At 42.1% G+C, this 26,272-nt stretch overlaps 1 protein-coding gene across 1 annotated transcript in view; it reads left to right on the top strand.

Annotated features, from left to right (window-relative positions):
* tcerg1l (transcription elongation regulator 1 like) overlaps nt 1-26,272 on the top strand; it is a 744,495-nt gene that overhangs the window by 176,045 nt on the left and 542,178 nt on the right. Inside the window, exon 6 of the mRNA XM_068053340.1 lies at nt 446-589. Coding sequence (XP_067909441.1) covers nt 446-589 — 144 coding nt within the window. The remainder of the gene's footprint in view (nt 1-445; nt 590-26,272) is intronic.

Genomic DNA, 26,272 nt, shown 5'->3' with positions numbered 1-26,272 from the left:
TTCCCCAATAATATACCTCAGGCTCAAGCTCTAGTGCACCCATGTGACATTTAGTTTATTTTTTGCAGTAGCCATCCTGTGGGTTTTTGGATTAGTTTATCAGTGGCAGCTTTCTGCTGTGGCTCTGTGCCTGCCAGGAACTGTATTGAGACTTTCCAAATAAATAGGAGCTTTTCATCCCATCAGTCTTGTTAGATGTGAACGCTAACTCCCTAACTCATTTCCTCCTTTAATTTTCATTGTAATTGTACCGGTCAGAGGATTCAAATATTCTAACAGTTACAGGCATTGATTGGAACTTATTTTTTTTAAATGGCCCTCAAGAGTTCTCTCTGCATATCTATAACAATCTAACGTCAGCTACTGAAACTCAGCTATGTTGCACTATCATTTTCTGTAATGTCTTCATTCATTCAACCTTCGTATTTTCTTCCATTTAATTTAGGAACATCCTCCAGTTATCCGAGCGCTCATTTGCTGAAACAGATTTATTGTCTCCAGAAAAGTTCGGGTAAACAAAAGTGTGGTCAATCTGCAATTTGTGACATCAGAAGTTTTGCTCAATTTGGTGCAAGGAATCTAAATAATGGTAAGTGATCCTTCAGCTAATGTACAAGGAACATTAGCAGTAATGTTAAATGGACAGACATACAACTAAGTAGTCCAGTCCGTTACAATGAAACTAATCACAAGTGTATTCACATGTTTTTAAATTAACAATTTCAAAATAATTATTATATACAATCAAGAGTTTAATTATTTTTTATAGTTTAGAATTGACGATGACGACAATAAAGTAATTTATTGACCTATGAGATATTTTAGGAAATAGGTTGTACAGCAAATCAGAAATGGTCTGAATTCCACTTGTGCTGTGTTTGACAATGATCTTGTTAAATATTGTGCTCAGCCTGAATGTGTACATTATACATTGGTATTCATTATTGTGTTTCATTTTGTTCACAATTTAAGAATTGTTTCACAGGCTTGTGCACCTGTCGTTTTTGTTGCAGTAATGAATGAGATTTTCCTTTTGTAGTGCCTGAGTATAAGGGAATACCTGGTTGGTTCACAGAAATAAATCTGGCATGGTGGATTGCATACCCATAACTGAGCTTGCCCGATTTTCCACTTATTCATTTAAATAGACCAGAAATTAGGCAGGCTTCATTACTACCATACAATTCTTCCAACCCAATTTTCCTCTATGTATTCGACTCTGGCAATCCTTTCTGCCCAAGTGCTAAAGGAGAAAAATCTACTCTGTTGTACTTATCCAGCTCTGAAGTGGACTTAGGCCTGTTAAAAACATAAAGTGGAGGTTTGATGTAAAAGCTGGCCATTGTAACCCTAAGCACACAAGGCAGTTATATAAATGATTACTTCAGTTATGAATGCAAATTGTAAGGAATATCTGTGATTTTAATGCATACCTGGTTCATGACCTTCTTCACTGGAAGAGCTCATTTAACCATAACACTACTGGCATTTACATGTATGCTGAATGATAGAGAAGGTAAATTATTCTGTTTATCATCATTTATAAAATCTTGTATCAATTAAATTAAAAGTACAAATGAATAATGCACTGAAGTACATGTAATCCAATTACTTTTTTATGATCTATTTTATCTGTCTAATTATGTAAATTCTGTAACAGGTTATTAAGTAGTCAGACTTTTTATGGGGTCTGTTTACAGTAGAAGCACAAAGAGAATAAATGGGAGAAATAGGGTTTTTCCAGGAGTCTGCTATGTTTAGAGGAGTATTTAGTTCATGCTTGATCTAAATTGAATACTGTTAGCTAATTATATGTAAGCAGAGAAACAATGGGGCAGATTTTGGTCTTTACTGCCTAGGCAATAAGCATTGCCTTTTCAGAGAGCCAGGAAATAAGTTTGACTGTGAGAATTGCATGAAGGGAATGGAATCTGACTGGATTTTTTCAACTTAAGCTATTGAAGTTATTGAAATAAAATTCAGGCAAATTTGGTAATAGACTTTTAGATTCTTCCCATCTGTTTTCATCTCTGCCCTTCACCCAGCTGATATTTAATGTCCAGATGTAAAGACCAAATCTACCCTTATATCATTTGGAGAAGTGATTCAACTTCAGAAAAGACTTCAAGTATCTGAGTTAATGTTGGGTGCTGGTGGTCAAAGTGATTAGTATTACTGCTATGACCAAATATATGTTAGAAGTCTGAATGTCTTTTGCAAGCATTTTTATGGGGTCTGTTTACAAGTACCTGATATTTTGTGTCCTTTTGAGCTAAGGGATAAGAGGAATGAGTGAGTGAGAAATTATGAATTTTAGTCTGGGAGGTTGGATAGAAATTGCTATCTGATTGAGATTGGCTTGCAAAGTTGAAGAATGAAGGTTCAGTTGCTGTAACCTCTTTGAATGGTTTGAAGAGTAGCACACAGGCTACATAGATTGTAGGAGGCTTTCAGCAGATCTGAAGTACAATGGGGCCAGATACTGTCGGAAAGTTGGTGAGGGTAAAATTCAACTTTGGCAGGTAATTAAAAAAGGCAATGGTGGATTGGGCACCCTGAGGCACAGTGTGGCTTTCGGGCAGAGAGATCCACCATTGACATGCTGTTCTCCCTTCGTCAGCTACAGGAGAAATGCCGCGAACAACAGATGCCCCTCTACGTTGCTTTCATTGATCTCACCAAAGCCTTTGACCTCGTCAGCAGACATGGTCTCTTCAGACGACTAGAAAAGATTGGATATCCACCAAAGCTACTAAGTATCATCACCTCATTCCATGACAATATGAAAGGCACAATTCAGCATGGCAGTGCCTCATCAGAGCCCTTTCCTATCCAGAGTGGCGTGAAACAGGGCTGTGTTCTCGCACCTACACTGTTTGGGATTTTCTTCTCCCTGCTGCTCTCACATGCGTTCAAGTCTTCAGAAGAAGGAATTTTCCTCCACGCAAGATCAGGTGGCAGGTTGTTCAACCTTGCCCATCTAAGAGTGAAGACCAAAGTATGGAAAGTCCTCATCAGGGAACTCCTCTTTTCTGACGATGCTGCATTAACATCTCACACTGAAGAGTGTCTGCAGAATCTCATCGACAGGTTTGCGGCTGCCTGCAACGAATTTGGCCTAACCATCAGCCTCAAGAAAACAAACATCATGGGACAGGATGTCAGTAATGCTCCATCCATCAATATCGGCGACCACGCTCTGGAAGTGGTTCAAGAGTTCACCTACCTAGGCTCAACTATCACCAGTAACCTGTCTCTCGATGCAGAAATCAACAAGCGCATGGGAAAGGCTTCTACTGCTATGTCCAGACTGGCCAAGAGAGTGTGGGAAAATGGCACACTGAAACGGAACACAAAAGTCCGTGTGTATCAAGCCTGTGTCCTCAGTACCTTGCTCTACGGTAGCGAGGCCTGGACAACGTATGTCAGCCAAGAGCGACGTCTCAATTCATTCTATTTGGTTGCCTCTGGAGAATCCTTGGCATCAGGTGGCAGGACCGTATCTCCAACATAGAAGTCCTCGAGGCGGCTAACATCCCCAGCACATACGCCCTACTGAGTCAGCGGCGCTTGAGATGGCATGGCCATGTGAGCCGCATGGAAGATGGCAGGATCCCCAAGGACACATTGTACAGCAAGCTCGCCACTGGTATCAGACCCACCGGCCGTCCACGTCTCCGCTTTAAAGACTTCTGCAAATGCGACATGAAGTCCTGTGACATTGATCACAAGTCGTGGGAGTCAGTTGCCAGCGATCGCCAGAGCTGGCGGGCAGCCATAAAGGCGGGGCTAAAGTGTGGCGATTCGAAGAGACTTAGCAGTTGGCAGGAAAATAGACAGAAGTGCAAGGGGAGAGCCAACTGCGAAACAGCCCTGACAACTAATTTTATCTGCAGCACCTGTGGAAGAGTCTGTCACTCTAGTATCGGCCTTTATAGCCACTCCAGGCGCTGCTCCACAAACCACTGACCACCTGCAGGCGCTTACCCATTGTCTCCCGAGACAAGGAGGCCAAAGAAGAAGAAGAAGAAAGAAGGATTGGGCTCCCGTTATACACTCTGCCCAATTTTCCTTTCCTTTGACTTGAATGTTTTGTTCTGTTGCCAAAGTTAAATTTTATCACTGGTCTGTTTCTGGTGACTTCGTTCCACAATGCTGTTGTGGAAACAACAGCAAACAACCTGTTGCCTTCCTTTAGAGCGAAGCATTAAATTAATCTATGAAATGAGTCAATGATTAGTTGTGAAGTCTTTTTTCCTATATAATGAAATATGAATATTTTTCATTAAATACATTTGTATAGTACATGTATTTGGTGAGGAAACGTAATCTATCTTACCAATACAAAAATATTACTGCTGGAAGTGTATATGGAAAGTAGTGGCTTAATTTATTGTTTTTTTTTCTTCATCAAAGCTATGGGCAAAAAAAAATCATGGTTTTCCATGATTACTAATTTGAAAGTAGTACTGGCATGTGTTCTTTATTTATTCACTGCCATTGAAACACTAGGGAGTAGAATTTTTACTTTGGGTGCAATCGGGAAATTGTGCCCTAAGTACACTCAAAATTGGTTAGGCTACAGTTCATGTTTCTGTTAAAATGAATTTGTACAATCACATATGTAGAATCTTTATTGAATCATTGCAATGGAGCAGCATAATAGAACATGATTTTTTTAAAAATCTTGCCATTATAAAGTACACTTTGATGTATTTAAGATCTGTAATAATTTTATTGATGCAGCTGAAAATGGGTTTTTAATAAGGGCGACCAGTCCTCCACCTGGGAGAAACCAGATTTAAAATCACTAAAAATGACTCAAAACTACATTGAACCACTTAATACCACCATTGGTCAGTAACTTGGTAAATTAAATATCGCTCAATATTGAAAACTTTTAAAACATGCCTACTCAAGCTTGTGCACCGATCCAAATGAGTACAATTTGAAGCAGTGCAATCAGCAGAATCTCGCAATTTTGATGTGGGGGCACAGCTAATTTTGCAGGCATAGCCTTATCTGGATGAATTCAATCTTGAACTCGTAGGAAATCACAGAAAATGCAAAGGTAAGTGCATTTGGGCATAACTCACCTATGTTTAAAATTCCCTGACCTTTTGCACAGTTTTGGCCCATTCTGCCCAGTTTGCACTGATATTACTGGTGTAAACGAACAGAAACTGAACCCCCAAATATTGAAACAAAAGTTGGGATATTCTTTGGTTTATGTTGAAGAAAATCTGTGTTGCTAATGACTGGATGCAAAAATATTTTTTCCTTAACCCTCCACACAGAAAATATACCCTGCAAACGACAGACAGATTGCTCAAATTAAAGGTAATAAAAATTTTCCACATGAGACCATCAGGTTAATGAGGTAGAAAAAGAATTCATAACTAATGTCAAAAGGAATTAGAAATAATTTGAATCCTTGGGGTAAATTTCAAAGGTTCTGCTATCGGCCTTGTCTTCTGGCTGTGCACATCAGGAAATCATAGGTTTATTGTCCACAATCTTCCATTTATTAATATGAATGGATGGAAAATTCTAGGTTTTGTACTTGCAATTTCCTAATCTGCATGGCAGTTAGGCAAGATCCCCTGCTAGTAACAAAAATTGGCTCTTTTCTGTCATTGGTGCCACATATCCTCAGAAGTAATATCTTCCATTCCTTATGCTACTATAGGGCCAAAGAAATATCAGAAGGCATAAAGGAAGATTCAGCACATTAACTAAAAAGAACCTGAATAAATTATATCAATTGGTCAATTCATCAGTTTATTGAATCATATTGATCATTGGCAGGCATGAACAAAGAATGAATTATTTACATCGAACTAGAACAGGTAATATATTTACAAAACCATCTTAAAAGCCTAGAAGACATTAAACTCAGAAATGGGTTACAACAGATGAAGTAGTTAATATGGTATTAAAACAGGTATACCAAAAAAGATGTTAAATCACAAGCAATAACCATTGTTTACTTTGCCAGGAGGCGGGGGGTGGGGTGGCTTGAAACATCTGTCTGATGCCCTATCACATTCCCTATCACTATTGCTCTTCCACTCATCTTCCTCTCCTCCTGTTTAGTTTTAGTTTAGAGATACAGCACTGAAACAGGCCCTTCGGCCCACCGAGTCTGTGCCGACCATCAACCACCCATTTATACTAATCCTACACTAATCCCGTATTCCTATCACAGCCCCACCTGTCCCTATATATTTCCCTACCACCTACCTATATTAGGGTCAATTTATAATGGCCAATTAACCTATCAACCTGCAAGTCTTTGGCATGTGGGAGGAAACCGGAGCACCCGGAGGAAACCCACGCAGACACAGGGAGAACTTGCAAACTCCGCACAGGCAGTACCCAGAATCGAACCCGGGTCCCTGGAGCTGTGAGGCTGCAGTGCTAACCACTGCGCCACTGTGCCGCCCCTGTGCAACTAAGACACCCATGGTGCCACAGAGTTTGCTCTGGCTGCATTCCCCTGAGGAATCATCACCCTCAGCAGTATCCAAAATTGAAAACCAATTAGCATGCAAGATAGATTCAGGGGACTCCTGCACCACCTGCCAGGTTCTCAAACTGCCTTGCAGTCACCCATTCCATCTCTGCCTGCATGCTTCTACCTGCAGTGTGACCACTACCTAAACATGCTATCCACGTGGTCCTCAGCTTCACAGATGCACAACAGTGACTCCAGCCGCTGCTCAAATTCCAAAATTCAAGCTTCTGCAGCCAGTGACACTTCCGGCAAATCTGTTCAGCTAGCATACATGGTGCGTCCATGACTTCCCACATACCGCAGGATGTACATTCCATTTGGCCAAGCTAAGCTGCCATACCAGAACTTTAAAAACTATTTATTACAATTAGAATAAAAAGGAAAGGGAGGGAGGAATGAAAGTAGGTAGGTAGGTTGGTTTAAACTCTGCACTCAAAGCAGCACTGAGGAAGTCCTGCATTTATACTTTGTGAAAAACAATTGCTTCAAGCTTCTGAAAACCAGTTTAAGCCAGCTACCTAAGTAACTCGCTGCAGCTGCTCCCAGAGAGCTTGTATATCCTGTTTTATGGCTGGAATAAAACTTAACTTCTTTTAATTTAGGAGTAATTTTTAGTTAATTGCTAAATTGAAGAAAAAACTAGACTTTAGTTAGAAATTAACCCTTAAAACTCCCTCTCACCAGCCTCACCAGCTCTCAGTGATCCTTTGAAGGAGCCTGAAGCGAAGAAGATCAAGGCCACAATGACTTTGACTAATACTGACAGGACATGGCGAACAACGCTGCGAGGTGCGAGCTCTTCGGCAATGAGGGCACTGATGTCTGTGACCATCTGTCTGGAGAGTCCCAGTCTCCTGTGGCACTGGGTCTCGGTCATCTTCGGCGGTCGATCCTGTGGTGAAGGTTTGGTCTCCGTTGCCTTCCTGCTCCTCTTTCCTCTCCTGTGCCCTTCTGATGCCCAGGGTTCTGCCCTTCCAATGGAGGGTATTGCCCCTCATTACTACTGGGCTGAAAATCTGAAAGTCGTGCCCCCATTGCCAGCTGGAGCCTTCCTTTTGGGCAGGTGGCTGCCCAATTGTCCTTTGCAACCTTGTACCCTGCTCTTTTGACCCCACAATACTGGGGGGTGCCGACCCCGTTCAATGCCAGAGCGCTGAGGGCACACTCTCCCTAGCACCTGTGCAGCTCTAAGGACACCTGTCTCCCAATGGCTGAGTCCCCTTTTGTCCCGCTGACCCTCTTTTGGGGCCCGAGTGATGCCCTGGGGTAGCCATGACTGGCTTCCCACTCTTTACCGACCTCCCTTCAGTTGATCTGTTTCTGAAGGTGTGGGTAACCTGTCTGCCCTTTAAAAATTTCAACATCCAACCTTGACAAGCTTTTAACAAGCTTTTTAACAGTTTTAATTATCCTCAGTTGGGAGGAGAGTAGAATTGCTGTCTAGTCATCCTCTTGCCCTGGTGAATATTGCCAGTGTCAGGAACAGCGTTCTGCAACTGACATGCTGGCTGGCGCCAGTATTTTCGGTTCCCCACCCCACCCCACCTCAGTTCCCATATTCTGGGTGTCCTGAAAATTCAGCCCCATAAGTAGTGCTAGTTTTATTACTAGAATTGTCATCAAACTTGTTCTTTCCCTTCACCTGAATATTGCTATTGGATGAAGAAGCAGTTTTTAATGGATAAGTAGTTATGAATAAAAAAGGATGACACTTGGAATTGAAAAATAGTTGTGGATTATCCCAGCGATTGCTTGCTATTAATAAACTAATCAAGAGGGACAGAAAACATTAGAGTCAAATATCTGAAGTAGAAATAAGCTCCAAAATGTTTTCTATACTGATTCAAATTTACCAATTGATGTATACTCTTTAAATCTATTGTCTTATCTGGCACATCCTGCTCCAGTTTGTTCATATAGCTTTTCCAGCTTTGATTTGTTTTTATGGTGCTTCCAGTTAGAATGCATGATTGTAGGTATACTTTATTAATTTCTTTGCAGTGACATGAATTGTTTCTGCTCATGCTTGTGTTTCAGTCCTTGCCTGAGTTATGACAAGTGACTACATGTATGTTTTTTTTTCACTTTTATATGGGAATGCCTTATTGAAAAGTTCATTATTTATTGATCTGGGTATCTGCCTGAGGCATTACGTACTGAACAAGAGTTTCAAGGGACGCGCATTAGACAATATGAAATTGTCCATTTGTACCGCAGTAAAATTTCATTGAGCCAGTCTGCTCCAAGACAAAGTAGAGTGAAATTCTTGAGACACCTGGGAGGGGAGAAAATTTGTTCTTGTGCCCATTTTCTAGATGGTAAACAATGGCAGAAAGAACCAATTTCAGGATGAAAGTCCCCTGCTTCCAGAGCACCTGAAATACATCCAACTCCATGTTGGGTTGGATAATATTGAGGCAGCCCTGGCACTTTGAATATGTCTGTTCAGAGACCTTTCTATCAAAAAATTGTTGGTGCTGAGTGGAGCTGGAACCAGACTAGCTCTGCTCAATTTCTTTCGATCATAACGTGACCTATCTATCACCTTAAAGGGACTGCGGGAGGCTATCACCAAAATGTCAAGTACAATTTTTTTAATTTACCATCATGCGGAGACAGGGGGAGCAAGAGAACACTGCCGGCAAGAAAGCCACCCCATATTTGTGCTGATTAAACTAGCGAGCAGCCTCTGGACACCTGATTGGCATCCTCAACTCACTGGTCATATGCTGATTATTTGGGGTTAGTCTTCGGCCATCTGCTTCTGGTACGCCCCCAGCATGCCACCTATTTCAGGCCCAAAAGTGCACCTATATAAGATTCTAGCTCCTGTTTCTTTTGATTAGCACTGCCTGCATGCTGTTATGGGCCAACTAATACACAAAACAAATGCGCTATTGCTAAGGAAGGAGGCTTTCACTATGAAGATTCCAGTCTGTATTTAAAGGATAACTCTCAATATATGTTTGTTTGGTCCAGTGGCTATGCATCTGAGTCAATAATTGTTTGGGAGGTTTTGTTCTGTGCTGTTAATTCCCCTAGTTTACCCAGGCAATGGCTTGATAAGTTTCATGCTTAATTCCCTGGAAACATTCATCTGCAATTAGGCAGAATTATCCATTTTCTAGTTGTGGTATTTATTTTCTACTATCCAGAAACACACAGAAGTAAATACTCGGTTTGAATTTGATAGTTCTAAAGTCAAATATTAGTAAAAGTAGGAACTGATCTTGGGCACATAGGTACATGTTTCACTGCATCACTAGTAAAGTATCCTACTAGCCCATTATGAATTAGAGACTGACAAAATACACAGGCCACATAGATTTTATCTGCTAGTTTTCTGGGTAGGAACATTAAGATATTAATTTTATTATTTGCATTCTGTCTTCGGCTACATGTTGTAGGTAAAATAGGAGAGAAATATTTAGCAAAAACTACCCTCAGATGTAGCATTTCACTACCATTATTAATATGTAATTGGTTTAAAGATTTTTTTGACAGTTTTTGCTTTTCTCTCCTGTCCTGAAGATACACGGGGCTAAATTGGATAGCCCTGGCAAATGGGGGTAGGCATCACAATGCACGATCACCCCATGCCCATTCAGCGTAACACAATCAGCACTCCAACTTTGTGCTACCTGCTAATTATAATGATGATTGCTGCATGTAACCAGCACTAACCACACTATTCAATAGTTGCAAGCATCAGCAGGGGGTCCAATATCATTACTTGCTAGTACTGCTTAAAGCTAGCCTACACCTCTTGAAGGAAATACATATTGTGGTTGCTGGAGTTACTGAGATCATTGGGAATAGTGTGCTATGCAATAATCAATAATGACTGACCATGGGAAAGAGTGTGTAACAACGTTTTCCGATGCGACACTGGATGTCTTGGTGGAGCTGGTGGAAAATAAATGTCTTGTATCCACAGTGGGGCAGGAGACCCTCCAGACAAACAATGAGAAGGCAGTAAGAAGAGATCCCTACGGAGGTATATGCCAGGTGTTTAGCCCCAAGGACCTGGATGCTGTACTGCAAGAAGTTTAATCAGCTCACACAAGTGGTCAAGCTCAGTAAATGTAACTTTAAGTGCAATAGCCTACCAACTGCACCATTAGCCTTGGACACTTCTCGATTCACCACACCCCCATCAGTCAACTACTGAAAATCTTTGTCAATCACAATTCATACCTCACAATCATAACTTCATCTCACTCTCACATACTTAGCACTGTTGCAAGCCTTACACCCACATCTCACAGCTTTCACACACTGCTAGCTCTTCAACCACGACAGCTACATCACCCAACTTATTCCACGACACTCACTGGCACACTTCCCTCTCTCTTGCAGTAAAAGATGTTGCAAAACCAGAGGCAGCAGCAAGTAACCAGAGCAGGAGATGAGCGCCCTGTATGTTCTAATCAATTGGAGGAGAAGGTCATTAAGGGAAAGGCCATTGCTGAGGCCTGGCCAGCGGCAGGGCTGAATCCAATGAAGATGTTGGTATCCTCGGACCTAATTCTTCTTCTCACATCCACTTCCCCCTCATCCCACAATCTCTTCTGACTTACTAGCTGCACTTGGTGTTTGCATGCACTTCTTATTTCCCCCTCTCACCTCATACTTCCGTCAATGTGACCCTGTTAACTAGTTGACATCTGGTGCACCTCTCGGCAAAAATATATGCTCACGTGTGTGGTGAATACCATTTTGAAACCCTGAGGGCATTTATAGTGCCCAAAAAAATGGATGCTACTCAGCCCAATTTCACCCCCAATGGCTGCATGGTGGGACCATTTTTCATGTATGAGCCTCTATGTTGGAGGTATGCACATCTCCGGGAGATATCAGAATTGGGCCTGCTGATGTCCTTACCTGAAACTCAGGTAGGCACTACCATCATGGTGAAAAGTGCTGGAAAGTTCGGGAATGGAAATCCTCTTTGATTTTTTCCCACTCTAAGTCAGGCAGCCAAGATTAATCAGAGAATTCCTAGTACCTTTCCAGCAACGGCTGGCAATCAAATCTAAGACCTTTCTTCTTGATATGGCTCAGCAACAACTGAGTAATCGAGAGATCCAGAATGTAAACTTATAAAACAAATGATCAAATCTTAATCAAATCAAACACGAAGAGCTGCATGTCATTTCAAAATAATGTCAAACCAATTAAAACTTAAGTTTACAATTCAATAAGTCCTTTTATAGCATCATATTGTGTGTTTGCAAACAAACAAATTTAGGATTGCCAAATCAACAATCCTTAATACAACCATAGAAGAGCCAACTATTTGGTAATAACATTATTGATGAATAAACTATCGAGAATAGATTTGCTAGGATGTTTGTGCTTATATCATAGTCCTTCTTAAATAATGCTTATTGTAAAAGCTTCAGTCGGCACAGTTGGACCTTTGAAGTCATTTAAATATCAGATTTATTTTAAATATCAGGTTAATAATTAATGCATTCTGTGCAGTCACCTGTTTCTCATTTTTCACCCAACTGGACACGCAATGCACTGTACATAAGGATACAGGCATGCACAGGTGCTTGTACAGCACACCATCATTCTGCTTTATAATCCACTATTACCCTTATTATCAATTTTCAGTTAATGAGCAAAACATTTGAGAAGCACAAAACTTGTTACCAGTAACCAAGGGTGAAAAATAAAGAAAACTTAAAAAACTGGAACGGAATCTTCTCGGTCCCGTGGAGTAGGGTTTGAAGGCGGGACCGGGAGCAAACTTGGCGATTAGGGTGTCTGGTTGATGGGCTGATGAGTTCCCACTTGCTGGCAGTGGCGTATCACCAATAATGACTAATTAAGAGCCAAATGAGGACAATGGGGAGGACTCTGCTGGGATCATCCCAGCAGCTCCATGGAGGTGGCCTTCCGGCAACAGGCCAGAAAACCTTTGGAACCAGAGGCTCTATGCCTCAATAATGGGGCCATGGGTAGCAAAGGCTGCACCCATCACCCAAACGATTGCTCTGGAAGGGTTTCCCCTCAGCTCCAATGGGCTTACTGCCTTCATCCTTCTTTATTCTTGAAATTTTATGGATGCTACCAAGGCTAACTCCATTTTGCAGCACCCTCATGCTTTCTTTTCTGCCTGTGCAGCACCCACCTCTCTCAGTGGAGCTGCTGGGCTTCCTACGCATTGGGCCCTCTGACTGGATCTGCAGCCTCAGGAAACCTGCCTGCCGTTCTTAATTGGAGGGCAGACTTTGAGGCAGCCAGTTAGGAGGTCGCCTCTCGGAAGATCGTGGCGGAGGGCAAACTGCAGACCCAAGAGGGATCAGGAACCCCGGAAATGTTCCTGACTCCTGAAAAATAAAATCACCTCAGGGTTTCGCCCTAAGTTTCACAGGGACCAGAGAAAGGTATTCTTAAATTGTAAATGTAATAATTTTCTACCAATATACTGCAATACTTATTGAGCTGAAACTCCAAGCAAAAATAAGTTAATCAAATGTTACAAATTTTTTGGATGAAGTATTCAAATTTTGCTGTATTAGTTTTTTTTGTTGTGGATGACCTTATTTTTGCATCTTAAATATGTTTCTTGAGCACATTTCCCCACAGTATTGTTGATTGTTGCTGCAAAAGAGTTACAGCAAAGTGTTGTTCTTAGTGAAAACAGGGGGCATAATCTTAAAATAGAGCTGGGCCAGTAGGAGTGAAATCAAGAAGCATTTTTTCCGCACAAGGGTCATGGAAATCTGGAATTCTCATCTCCGAAAGGCTGTGGATGTTGGATCAGTTTAAATTTTCAGACTGAAATAAATCATTCTTTGTTCGATAAGGGTATTGGGATTGGAAACAAAAATGGGCAAATTGAGTTGAGGTACTGATCAGCCACAATAGAATGATGAAACAGGCATGGTAGGTTGAATGCCTATTCTTCTTCCCGTGCTCTTTTGTTCCTAAACCAGCATGTGCTCCAAAGCGCTCGATTTTCAGATATTCACTGTGCCCAGGTGATTCATTGCACTTGGATGGATGCCCAAGAAAAAGACCCTGCTTATGAACTGATACCTTGCTCTTTCCCTTTTATGTTTACTGTCATACTCATTCTCAAATTCCATCAGGGCTGGGGGCACAGCAGTTCAACTGCATCCATTGCAGTGTTAATGTTGCTTACTTATGTGAGATTCTGGGCTGTGAACAGTGGGAAAACTCCAGTGAGCATATTATTCCTTTCCAAACATCTTAGGCTAACAGTAGAGATTGTGTTCATTCAATATTGAAGAGCCTTTCTGGCATCATTAATTAAATCATGAGGGGTATATTCTCTGGCCATGATTTGAACGGCAGGCCTCACTCTGAAGCCCTCTATGATTGACAGCTTACTGAATGGAAATCTCAACTGACTGTCTTAAGGGTGAGTGCACTGCGATATGTCTCTCTCTCAGCCACAGAGCTATCTCGGATTTTGCAGCTGCAGAAAAAGCTGTGTGTACTTTGAGTCTAAGCCAACTTAGCTCTGAAAGTGTTAAGCTAGAGTCAGTGGTCTTTTGTGTTAGGACCCTTGTTTAGAAAGCCACGCTGTATACCGTTCATTTATGTAGCTGTCTAAATTAAATCAGCTATTAGTCTGAAACCTGTTTCTCATCATATTCAGTGCATTAAAGAAATAGGATTCACAAGGGCGAAAGCTGTTATATTACTGTAGGCAGTGTCTGTTATCCTTCGGTCATGCTATTATTTAGCTAGATATCAAGCAGGAGAAAGTACACTTGAATAGTAAGGTATATGAGGTTGGTTTAGAGGAATGTTTGGTGATGGTGAACCTGAGGAATACTTAGAATAAACACCTAAAATTTCTCTAATTTATTTTCAACAAGGTAATATCTTTGTTAATGTAGTAAACAGAAGAATGCATTTGTTACTGTTATCGCACAGTATGATTTCAACCCATGAATTTCAAATGAGAATGATTTTTAACTACTGTGCTTGACCTTTACAGTGGATGCAAAGAATTGATTTATGACGATGTATCCATAATTTGACCTATGTGTTAACAGAGGCTAATTTTAAAAGCTTACATTTGCTCAACTGAGGTACTGCAGTCAAAATGAAATTCTTCGTTTGGTTTTACCCTAAACACATAGGGGCTGAAATCTGCTGTTCTTTTCCACTGTCATAATAGTGGTGGAGTGTGCCTTCATCTGCACTGCAAAGTTATATACCTAACCCTGTCAAAAGTCCTGGAGATAATTTCTTTAAAGCGTCTGTTGTGGTGCTGCCAGGAGACCTGTTTAGTATTGCGGGGGGGGGGGAGGCTGGAAGTTGGAACTTCGGGCAGCCACTGAACCCAGTGCTAGCAGGTCTGGCAGAAGAATGAAGAATTTTGAGAAACAAAATTGCCCCTCTCAAGAAAATCTGGTTTCCGTAGTCAGTTAATCACTTTGCGATGGGTTGTCATAGGGACTTTTTCTGCCTCAGCAAATCTCATCATGGGACAAATGGGGTGGCGATCTAACGTAAAAGGGTGCCAAAAGCTTGAAAATTTAGAGGAGATTTTGTTTCTTTAACAGTATTTAGATACAAGCTACCTTTCCTTTATCCATTGAAAAGGCTGCAGTCTTGTTATGTTAACTGTAATTATTTTTTCCTATCTGTCACAAACTCTTATTGTGGGAAAGAAGCATTACACAATGAACAATAATTTGTTATTTTACAGCAATTTTATACAAAATTATTCAAATATTTTTGGAGCTGTTTTTTCATAATACTCTTGTCGTGTTAACTGCAATTATTTTTGTCTTGCCATCTTATCATCAATCACAAAAGTCTGTGGTGTGAAAGAAACATTACATAATGAGTAATAATTTGTTATTTTGTAGCATGGTTTTACAAAACTATTCAAATACTTTTGGAGCTGCTTTTTCCACAGTTTAATGCTATTGTCCATATTCAAATGTAAGGATTCAGAAAACATTTGCTAATGGCTCATATAATAAATGGCTTTGATCTCATCAGCTAAACTGCAGCATTGCACCCTTGAAATTTTAGAAGAGTAGAATTCTGAGACTCCAGAGCCAAGACTGTTGACGCCATAGCACTATTGGAGTCAGCGCTACGGAAGCATTTCCGGCTGCTTCCAGTGTGGCCCGCATGGCACCCCATACTAGGAAGGGTGCTTGCTCAGGCATGTCATACGTGCACCAGAAGCTTGCCAATTGGCCAGATTGTGAGATCATTCCGGCTGATTTGACACAGGTATTCCAAACTTGGACCATGAAGATTCACTGAATGCACTTGCTTGTCACTCAAAGTTAAACACACATTCAGCTGCAAGAGGGGACATCCCACTGGTGCTATAGATTCATAGAGAGATACAGCACTGAAACAGGCCCTTCGGCCCACCGAGTCTGTGCTGACCAACAACCACCCATTTATACTCATCCTACATTAATCCCATATTTCCTACTACATCCCCACCTTTCTCCTACCACCTACCTACACGAGGGGCAATTTACAATGGCCAATTTACCTAGCAACCTGCAAGTCTTTGGCTGTGGGAGGAAGCTGGAGCACCCAGCGGAAACCCACACGGTCACAGGGAGAATGTGCAAATTCCACACAGGCAGTACCCAGAACCGAACCCGGTTCGCTGGAGCTGTGAGGCTGCGGTGCTAACCACTGCGCCACTGTACCACCCCAAGTGCCCCAAGGACTAATCATCTAACTTTCAGGTGAGGTGACCTTGAGTTACTTCTGCTATTGGAATGTTTGTGGAAGTACTGTAGAGTGTTTTTGCAGATTTGTGGTGAGATGCTGGATTTGGCAGGGAGTGTTGCTGCATCCTTACAGGGAGGGCAGAAGATCTGGTGACCTCTCCACAAAAAGGTTGCAACTGGTATGGAACCTGTAGCTGCAGAGCCTCTGAGTCTACAATATGACTGGGAGATGGAACAGAGGCTGTGGAGAGCGGAAGCTCTGTATGGAGGGAGGAGAAAGAGGAGGAGATAGGGAAGAGGCATCCAGGATGCAGTCGCTCCAGACCAGCTGTTAGTGGCCGCCTACTCAGACTCTGATTCCCTTGAGATGGCATCCTTTCACCTCCTTTGCTCCATTATAATGTGCCTTCCCATTCATCTGTGACATTCATCTCAGTGTCCTCTGACCAAAATCCTGTAATTAAAGCCACCAACAGAACCCTTGCCCTAACATCTTTATCCAACAACACATCCAATGGTAAAAGCAAAAATGAACTATTCACCATTGTGCATTCCATTAGTGCCCATATTGTCGTACCCTTGCCTGTTCTAGTGCTCCTACGCAGTGCTATCCCAGTGGCTGCAGCATGATTGGTGGAATGCTGCTGAGTTTAACAGGGGGAGACTGGAGATAGCTGTACAGAACGTCCTTGAGCAGCTCTGAGCCTTGAGGGCCTGGTTTCAGACTGCGCCAACTCCGCATAGGTGGCAGCAGTCTGGGCTAGCTGAGAGGCAACAGCAAGGGCACTGGCGGAGCCGCAGGGGTGCGAGCACGAATGTTGTCTTCCTGAGAAAGGACAGCAGGTTCCTGTTCCACAGTGCCACTCTCCTGGTGTGGTGCCCCAGCAATCCTCGTAATCTGTTGGCGGACAGATTGATGGAAAGCCATGACCGCTTGAAAGCTCCTTTGAACACTGAGATCCACAGCCATGATGGCAGCAGTCTGAGCCTGCATGGCAGCAAGCATGGATCTCATGACCTCTGTTTGTACTTCTACTGCAGCACTGATACATTCAGCTGAATTTCCTTTGGTCCCACAGAGACAGGTTTGGAGGCGGGACCGGGAGGAAAATTAGAGAGTTTTGCTTCGGGCAGCTCCCCAATACTATCCCGTCTCTGAGTATTCTTGCTGGAGGCGGGGTCTGACCGGCACCGGCTACCTGCCTGGCAGCGGCAAGTGACTAATTAGGCTCAATTAAGTCTCAACATGGGGTCAAATTGGTGACGTTGCTGGGATCTTCCTAACAGCGGACTGGCCAACAATTAGGCAGAAGCCCGGCCGTTGCCTGGAGGCGGCCTCCCAGCGACAGGCCGGGGGCCAGTGAGGCGTCCTTTAAATCCTCCTCTTCCAGAACCATGCGTATCAGAGGGCCACAGCTGTGGCCACAGGCCATCTTGTGAAGGCGTTCCCCCTCCACAATGATGGCCAGGCAGCTGTGGCAGCTTTTTTTACACTTTTATAACTCTCAGAGGATGTGTCCATCCTAAGGTGCCCTTGCGTTCTCCTACCCACATTGGCAGCGCCCACCTCTCCCGGCCGGCAGCCGGCCGAACATTGCTGTAGGCCCTCCTATGGGGCCTGCTGTTTCCCTGGTACACTTGGCATTCTTAATGGGACAGGACAGCTTCTTAATTGGCCACCTGCAGGAATTTCACGACTGACAACCCACCATGGCTACCTTCGGGTTTCGGACCTGGAATTGAGCCCAAAGTCAGGGTCCCGACAATCTCGGCAAAATGCAGCCCATTGAGTGGCTTCCATCTGTGCTGAGGTAGAAGCTGAGACATTGGCCACAGGTGAGTCTGCAAGTGCTGTTATAGAGCTGGTCACCATTTCCACACTGGAATTGATGGGCTCCAAGCTCTGTGTGATGCCCTGTGCCAAGTTGGAGCTGGACTTCTCCATGCTCCCGGACAGTGACAACAGGCTGTCTGGAAGGCCTACCAATGTATGCCACCCCATCGAATTCTTCATCTGTCCCCTGCAACAGAATTTGTCTGTAACCATGCCCTCCGCTGAGCTGACACGAGAGCTGTCCTTTCTGTATATCCCATTGGTATGGCTGCAGTCCTCTCATGCCCCGTGTGAAGATCCTGATTCTACACTACCCTCTAAATGTTGCAGAATGCCGGTATCTGAGCTGGTGGCTGAGAGTGTCAAATCAGTGCTGTGGTGATGCTGTCATCCTTCCTCCTGATGTTACTGTGGTTGGGCAGGTGTCAGTTCTTGAGTGTCTGAAAGCAGAAAATCAGAAGGGGAAGGTTAGGGTGAGGGAAGGATGGGGAGGTGGGTTGGAAAGCAAGAGGTGCATGATTATACCATTAGCAGCTTGCACATCACACCATAAAGCAAGTTGAGGGTAAGGTGGGAGTTGAAAAGGGGAATAATGCAGGAATAGACCGTCATCCTCAATGTTCTGAGCAAGGCCAGATGGTACGGGCACAGTTGCAGTTGCCCTATGTGCAACGAGATAGGATTAATTAATGACCTCTTAGTTAAGACACCTCTAGGTAGTAGCAATCATAATATGGTTGAATTTTACATTCAGGTTGAGTGAGAGTGGGTCAAAGACTAGTATTTTAAACTTAAATAAAGGCAATTATGAGGGCATAAAAGCAGAGCTAGCTAAAGTGAACTGGCAAATCAGGTTAAGGGATAGGTCAATAGAGATGTAGTGGCAGACATTTAAGGCGATATTTCAGAATACACAGAATAGATACATTTCAACGAGACAAAAAAATTACAAAAGTGGGACCCGCCATCCGTGGTTAGCTAAACCAGTTAAAGGTAGTATCAGACTAAAAGAAAAAGAATATACTTGTGCAAAGATGGGAAGCAGGTCAGAAGATTGGACAGAATATAAAAAGCAGCAAAGAATGACTAAACAATTTATAAGGAAGGTAAAATTAGAATACGAGAGAAAGCTAGCTAGAAATATAAAGACAGATAGAAAGAGTTTCTATAGATGTTTAAAGAAGAAAAGAGTTAACAAAGTGAGCGTTGGTCCTATAGAAAATGTGTCTGGGGAATTACTAATGGATAATAAGGAGATGGCAGATGAATTTTGCATCGGTCTTCACTATAGAGGATACAAGTAACATCCCAGTATTAGCTGTAAGTCAGGAAATGGAACGGAGAGAGGAATTCAAGAAGATTACAATCACCAGGGAAGTGGTACTGAACAAATTATTGGAGCTGCGGGCCGACGATTCCCCGGGTCCTGATGGACTTCATCCCAAGGTGTTAAAAGAAGTGGCTAGTGAGATAGTTGATGTGTTAGTTTTAATTTTCCAAAATTCCCTAGATTTGGGGAGGGTTCCATTAGATTGGAAAATAGCCAATGTAACTCCTTTATTCAAAAAGGGAGGGAGACAGAAAGCAGGAAACTACAGGCCAGTTAGCTTAACATCTGTCTTAGGGAAAATGTTAGAAGCTATTATTAAAGACGTTTTAGCAGGGCATTTACAAAAAATCAAGGTAATCAGGCAGAGACAACATGATTTTGTGAAAGGGAAATCATGTTTAACCAATTTATTGGAGTTCTTTGAGGGAGTTACATGTGCTGTGGATAAAGATGGATGTATTGTACTTAGGTTTCCATAAGGCATTTGATAAGGTGCCATATCAAAGGTTATTGCAGAAAATAAAAGCTCATAGTAAAGGAGGTAACATTTTGGTGTGGATAGAAGATTGGCTAGCTAACAGGAAACAGAGAGTAGGCATAAATGGGTCATTTTCTGGTTGGTAAGATGTAACAAGTGGTGTGACACAGGGATCAGTACTGGGCCTCAACTTTTTACAATTTATATAAATGACTTGGATGAAGGGACCGAAGATATAGTTGCTAAATTTGTTGATGACACTAAGATAGGTAGGAAAGTAACTTGTGAAGAGGACATAAGGGGACTACAAAGGGATATAGATAGGTTAAGTGGGTGGGCTGACCTAGCAAATGGAGTATAATGTGGGAAAGTGGGAAATTGTCCACTTTGGTAGGAAGAATGAAAAAGAAGTATGTTATCTAAATAGTGAGAGATTGCAGAACTCTGAGATGCAGAGGGATCTGGGTGTCCTAGTACATGAATCGCAAAAGGTTAGTATGCAGGTACAGCACGCAATAAGGAAAGCTAATAGAATGTTATCGTATATTGCGAGGGAAATTGAGTACAAAAGTAGGGAAGTTATGCTTCAGCTATACAGGGCATTGGTGAGACCATATCTGGAGTACTGTGTACAGTACTGGTTTCCTTATTTCAGGAAGGATGTAAATGCGTTGGAGGCAGTACAGAGAAGGTTTACTCGACTAATACCTGGAATGGGCGGGCTCTCTTGAGAGGAAAGATTGGACAGGCTAGGCTTGTATCTGCTGGAATTTAGAAGAGTAAGAGGTGACATGATTGTAACATATATGATCCTGAGGGTTCTTGACAGGGTGGATGTGGAAAGGATGTTTCCCCTTGTGGGACAATCTAGAACTATGGGTCACTATTTAAAAATAAGGGGTCGCCCATTTAAGACAGAGAGTAGGAGAAATGTTTTCTCTGAAGGTTGTGAGTCTTTGGAATTCTCTTCCTCAAAAGGCAGTGGAAGCAGAGACTTTGAATATTTTTAAGGCAGAGATAAATAGATTCTTGATAAGCAAGGGGGTGAAAAGTTATCAGGGGTAGCTGGAAATGTGGAGTAGTCAGTTCAGCCATGAACTTACTGAATGACGGAGCAGGCCTGAAGGGCCAAGTGCCCTACTCCTGCTGCTATTTCTTATGTTCGTATGATGCGCAGCACCATTCCTCCATAGGGTTCAGGAGATGTAGACACCTTGTTCCCTGCTAGCTTTGCTCTGCTCCCAGAGGTTATGGGCCACCTTGTCCTACAAGAGAGAGGAAAGAATGTCAATGGTTGAGCTACACTGTGTTTGGATGATGTGCCTGCCATAGCTGAATAGCTAGAGGTATGTGGAAGCAGCAGGAGCTGGGTATGAGGCTGGCAGCTTTGTAATGTAAGGGTGAGGTGGGGTATCTGGATGTTCAGTCTGAGACTTGAGAGCTTGAGACTGCTGATGGGGGTGTAATGCCTTGAGCAGCATGGGAGATTAGTGGTGTTGTGGATATGAGATGTTATGTGAAGATGCATTCACTTACCTTGACTGCCGCTTGAGATCATTGAACTTATTGCGGTACTAATGTCGGGTCCGCGGGGGGAAGGGGTGGTGGTGATCAGATTCTGGGCATTGATCTTTCTGACTATCTGTTCCCATTCGCTTCGGAAGGTGTTCCTTGAGGGTCTGTTGGCCCCCTGTAGAATCATGACCTCTCTTCTCCTGTTGCCATTCACCACTAAGGCCTTTGTGAACTTAGAACCCTCTCTCTTCCCTGCTGCTCCATTTGTGCAGCTGCGACTTGCAGCTGCTGTCAGTACAGGCAGCCAGCAGCAGTTCCCTTCCACTGAGTACAGCTCTACTTTAAGAGGGACAGGCTGGCTGCAGCATGTGATATCACTGCATGCTGCTCAGCCCCCTGCTGAGGATTCGGGCAGCCAGCCGCACAGGCCTTGCTTGGGCCAACACTACAATAACTGAAATAAGGATTCGGCAGCACGTTTGCATGCTGCCTGCCTCAATGGGATTGGGCGTGGGCAGATCATGAATTGCGACTCCTGTGCCCGAATGCAGATCTTGACAAATTATTCACCCATTATTTTCACCCAACTGAACTTTGCCCCATTCATTGAAGAGGGTGACAAAAGGATTAGTGTCTAAAGCCCTTTTAATATATGGTGCCAAAATTGAAATGAAAACTTAACTGCACTGGTATCTCAAACTGCAACACCTTGAGGAAAGCAGTACTCTCAACTGGCTTTCAATATCAGTGTACAGAGTAGAACTAAAACACTACCCAAGGGAGTCCTTTATGCCAGTTTCTTATCCCGCATTCTTGTTGAAAGCTGCAACTACTCTTGTGCTTAACTTGCAACCTGGACACATCTGACATTATATCAGAGGACATGGTTTGAGTGCTAAAACATAAGGAAACAGAGAGAAGCAGATATCATTTGAATATCTGAACATATTTATAATAATATTGGTAACATTCCTGGGGTATATTTTCTTATTTGTTTGCTGAGAGTGCTAATAACCTTTTCTTAAAGCCATTTATGGCCTGCTAACAAAAAAGTGGGTGTATGTGTTCTTTAAGTAGGCAATGTTACGCAATACAATTTGTAAATGCGAAAAGTAAAAAAAAAACAGCCAATAATGATACATCTTTAATAATGACTTTATGACACTTTGTAAATATCTTACAACTTACTTATTGACAGAAAGCTCTTGGATTCAGCTATGGAGTGAACATTTCTTTTCTGAAATAGTTCAATAGAAGGGTTATCAATGTCACTTCACAGAGTGTTTGCAGACTGGCCTAATGGATTACATAATGGAAACACATAAGGATCTTTATGATTCAAGGGGAGGACTGCTAGACTAATTGTTTAGTGACTTGAAAATACATCCAATACAAAATAATAGTGACCAGTTGCAGAGTTCACTGGAAGAATTGAAGAATGGAATCTTCTCTGCCTGTAGTGGTTGGTCATCTGTTCATGGCTGCCAAGCTCTTTTATGTCTTGACCATTTTAAACATCTGAAGCATTATGTCAGCATTGTAATTGTCTGCTCAGTGAGAGTCCTATTCTGTATCTCATTGTATTTTTCACTGCAGGGTATGCAGGTTGTGCAGAGGTTTCATTAGCTAGGGTGACACCACACACTCAGATCTACCAGGGGCCAGCTATCTGTCCTTCTTTCACTGTCTTTAAAGAGATCTGTCAGGGTTGATTACCTTGGAACGAAAAACATTCGAACTCCCTGGGAAGTGTTGACTGATGTGTATTATTTTCTGGTGAAGATTGGGCATTTGAACTTTGATGGAATAACAGCCCTTACATAGGATTGATGGTAGACACTTAAATGTCTGCATGATGCCCTGAACCTCAAGGATACTAGCCTCAGCCACTGCTATTGTTTGCCACAGTTGAAGTGTTTGTAGATGTGTGCATGGTAGAATGAAACTTTGCTTATCTTCTTAACATATGGAAAAGCATCCACATTTTTGATCCCCACTGTGGTGCCTTGTTCATCATGCTATGTATGTTCAGGTTGCTCTTTATTCCTGTTCCTGCTATATAAAGTTATACTAGACAATGAAACCCATGCCGTGCACATGGAAATTCCTCTGTAATATTCATTTCTGTCAACTCTGTGGTTACACCTTGAATTCTTGTTCTGGTTCTATTGTTGCATTATCCAACTATGTTTATTTTCCTTTATGTAAACCTCCATAATAGTACACACGTTTCTCATGATTGATCTTGGCAAGTATTTTCTTTTCACAAATTTCCATGAACCAATTTTTAAATAGAACTAATACCAGAACAGTGCAAAATATAGCGCTTCCTACTGATATTGCACCACTGTTTATTCATCAGAAATTGGTGAACAGAGCAAAATATTGCTCCTAGTGTCAAGACATATTGCAGCTAGTAAGTTTGTAGTCATAACAATGTTGTTATGGACCTTCTAGACCATTTAAGATCCCAACTTAACTCTCATCAAAACTATGAACAACATTAAACCCAATACTACTTCATTGTTTCTGTGAATCTGTGTGTCATTATATAAGAAAAAATATATTTGTGACATGGGAATAAGGAATAAGTTGACCTCACAGGAGACATAGAAGGAAAAAGAGGGTGAGAATGGGACAACATAAGCCATAAGGCATTTGTTGGAGAACTCCCAAATCTTAGTTTACAACACTAAATGCAATTATGATCTGTACTCTTAAAGATCCAGGATTTGTCAAGGATCATACTAACGTCATGGCAAGCTTACTTCAAATATTTAAGATGAGAGTTTGGGGATGTTTCAGTTACCCTGTCAGTATGAAAAATAGACCATTGAGGAGATCACAGTATCCTCAGTATGTCTGTAACACTAATTATGGTTGTGTGCAGACCTTTCTACAAAATTTAGCTTCATTACAGCTTGAAACAGAGTGAAGAAACTCTTTGTAGGTGTACAGTTTTGTGCCCCTAGTGAAAGAAGCAGAAAAATCAGCATGCTGTAAGTTGCAGTTGTAACCCTATCCCACAGAACAAGTTCACATTGTAACAAATGTAGTTGGAAATTGTTTTATCTCTTAGCAATCCTGACATATCATTATTCTAGAACTCCAACCTCATAAATGAGACATTGTGCTGTCTTTTATTAATCATACTAAGATATGAGATAGCCCAGCTACAGCTCTAAATCTGTCAAAATTCCTATTACATGGATATCCTAGACTTCCATGAAAATAAGCTGGCATGCTTGTCTGAAAATACAGGAAATAGTACAGAACATACAGCTTAATCTTTAACAACACCTTTTTTTATGGAGAAAAAATAGAAGAAATTGCTTCAAAATACCGTAGAATTAGTGAGACCTTAAAGCAATTGCAGGTTATTTCCAAAGCATGTTGCAGAAAACTAGAGCATCAGTGTGATATAAACATAAGAACATAAGAAATAGGAGCAAGAGTAGACCATACAGCCCCTCGAGCCTGCTCTGCCATTCAATATGATCATGGCTGATCTTCTGCCTCAACTCCAATTTCTGGCCTGCTCCCCATATCCCTTGATTCCCTGAGAGACCAAAGATCTGTCTATCTCAGCCTTTAATATATTCAACAATGGAGCATACAACCCTCTTGGGGGTAGAGAATTCCAAAGACTCACAACCCTTTGAGTGGAGAAATTTCTCCTTATCTCAGTCCTAAATGATTGATCCCTTATCCTGATACAATGCCTCTGTGTTCTAGCTTCCCCCAGCTAGCAAAAACAATCTCATAGTGTAGCCCTTTTCAGAATCTTGTATGTTTCAATGAGATCACCTCTCATTCTTCTAAACTCCAGAGAGTATAGGCTCAATTTACTCAGCCTTTCATCACTGGACAAACCTGTCATCCCAGGAACCACTCTAGTGAACGTTCGCTGTACCATCTCCAAGGCAAATTTATCCTTCCTTAGATATGGAGACCAAAACTGCGCACAGTGCTCTAGATGTGGTCTCACCAAAGCCCTGTGCAATTGTAGCAAGACTTCCTTGCTTTTGTACTCCAATCCCCATGCAATAAAGGCCAACATACCATTTTTCTTCCGAATTGCTTCCTGTACTGCTTGCCAACTTTCCCTGTTCCTTGTATAAATACACCCACGACTCTGTCAACATCGACATTTACAAGTTGCCCGCCTTTTAACAAATATTCTGCTTTTCTATTCTTACTACCAAAGTGAATAACTTCACACTTCCCTACGTCACTCTTGATTTGCCACCTTGTTGCCCACTCATTGAGCCTATTTGCAGCCTTTTTATATCCTCCTCACAGCTTTCATTCCCACCTAGCCTTGTAATGTCAGCAAACTTGGATACTTAACACTTGGTCTTTTTGTCTAAGGCATTAATATAGATTGTAAATAGCTGAGGCCCTAGCTTCGATCCTTGCGGAACTCCACTAGTCACAGCCTGCCAACTTGAAAATGCCTTGTTTATCCTACTACCAAACTCACTATCCACCCTTTCAATCACTGGTCCACTGTGGCAGCTGAATGGACGTTCTACAAGATACCCTATGGCAGCTCGCCAAGGCTAATTTGCCAGCACTTCTCGCCATGTAACTTCTACCACTGAGAAATATAAGAGGAGTAACATTATGAATCATAAAATTGTTACAGTGCAGAAGGATGGCGGATGGCCCATCGTGTCTGCACCAGCTCTCCAAAAGAGAACATTATTACCTGCAAGTTTCCCTGTATGTTATCCTGACTTAGTTAAGTATCATTGATTTTTAATCATCGATGGCTCACTCTCCTAGAATTCCCCACCAAAACCATTCTGGAAACACTATCATCACAAAGACTGGAGTAGTTCAAGAAGACCTTCTCAGGACAATTAGGGATAGTTAGTAAATACGGCCTTGGCAG

The sequence above is a fragment of the Heterodontus francisci genome, chromosome 20, assembly GCF_036365525.1.
Source record: "Heterodontus francisci isolate sHetFra1 chromosome 20, sHetFra1.hap1, whole genome shotgun sequence".
Lineage (NCBI taxonomy): Eukaryota > Metazoa > Chordata > Chondrichthyes > Heterodontiformes > Heterodontidae > Heterodontus > Heterodontus francisci.
Note: the sequence above shows the minus strand (reverse complement) of the source record. Positions and strands in the feature narration are given on the sequence as shown.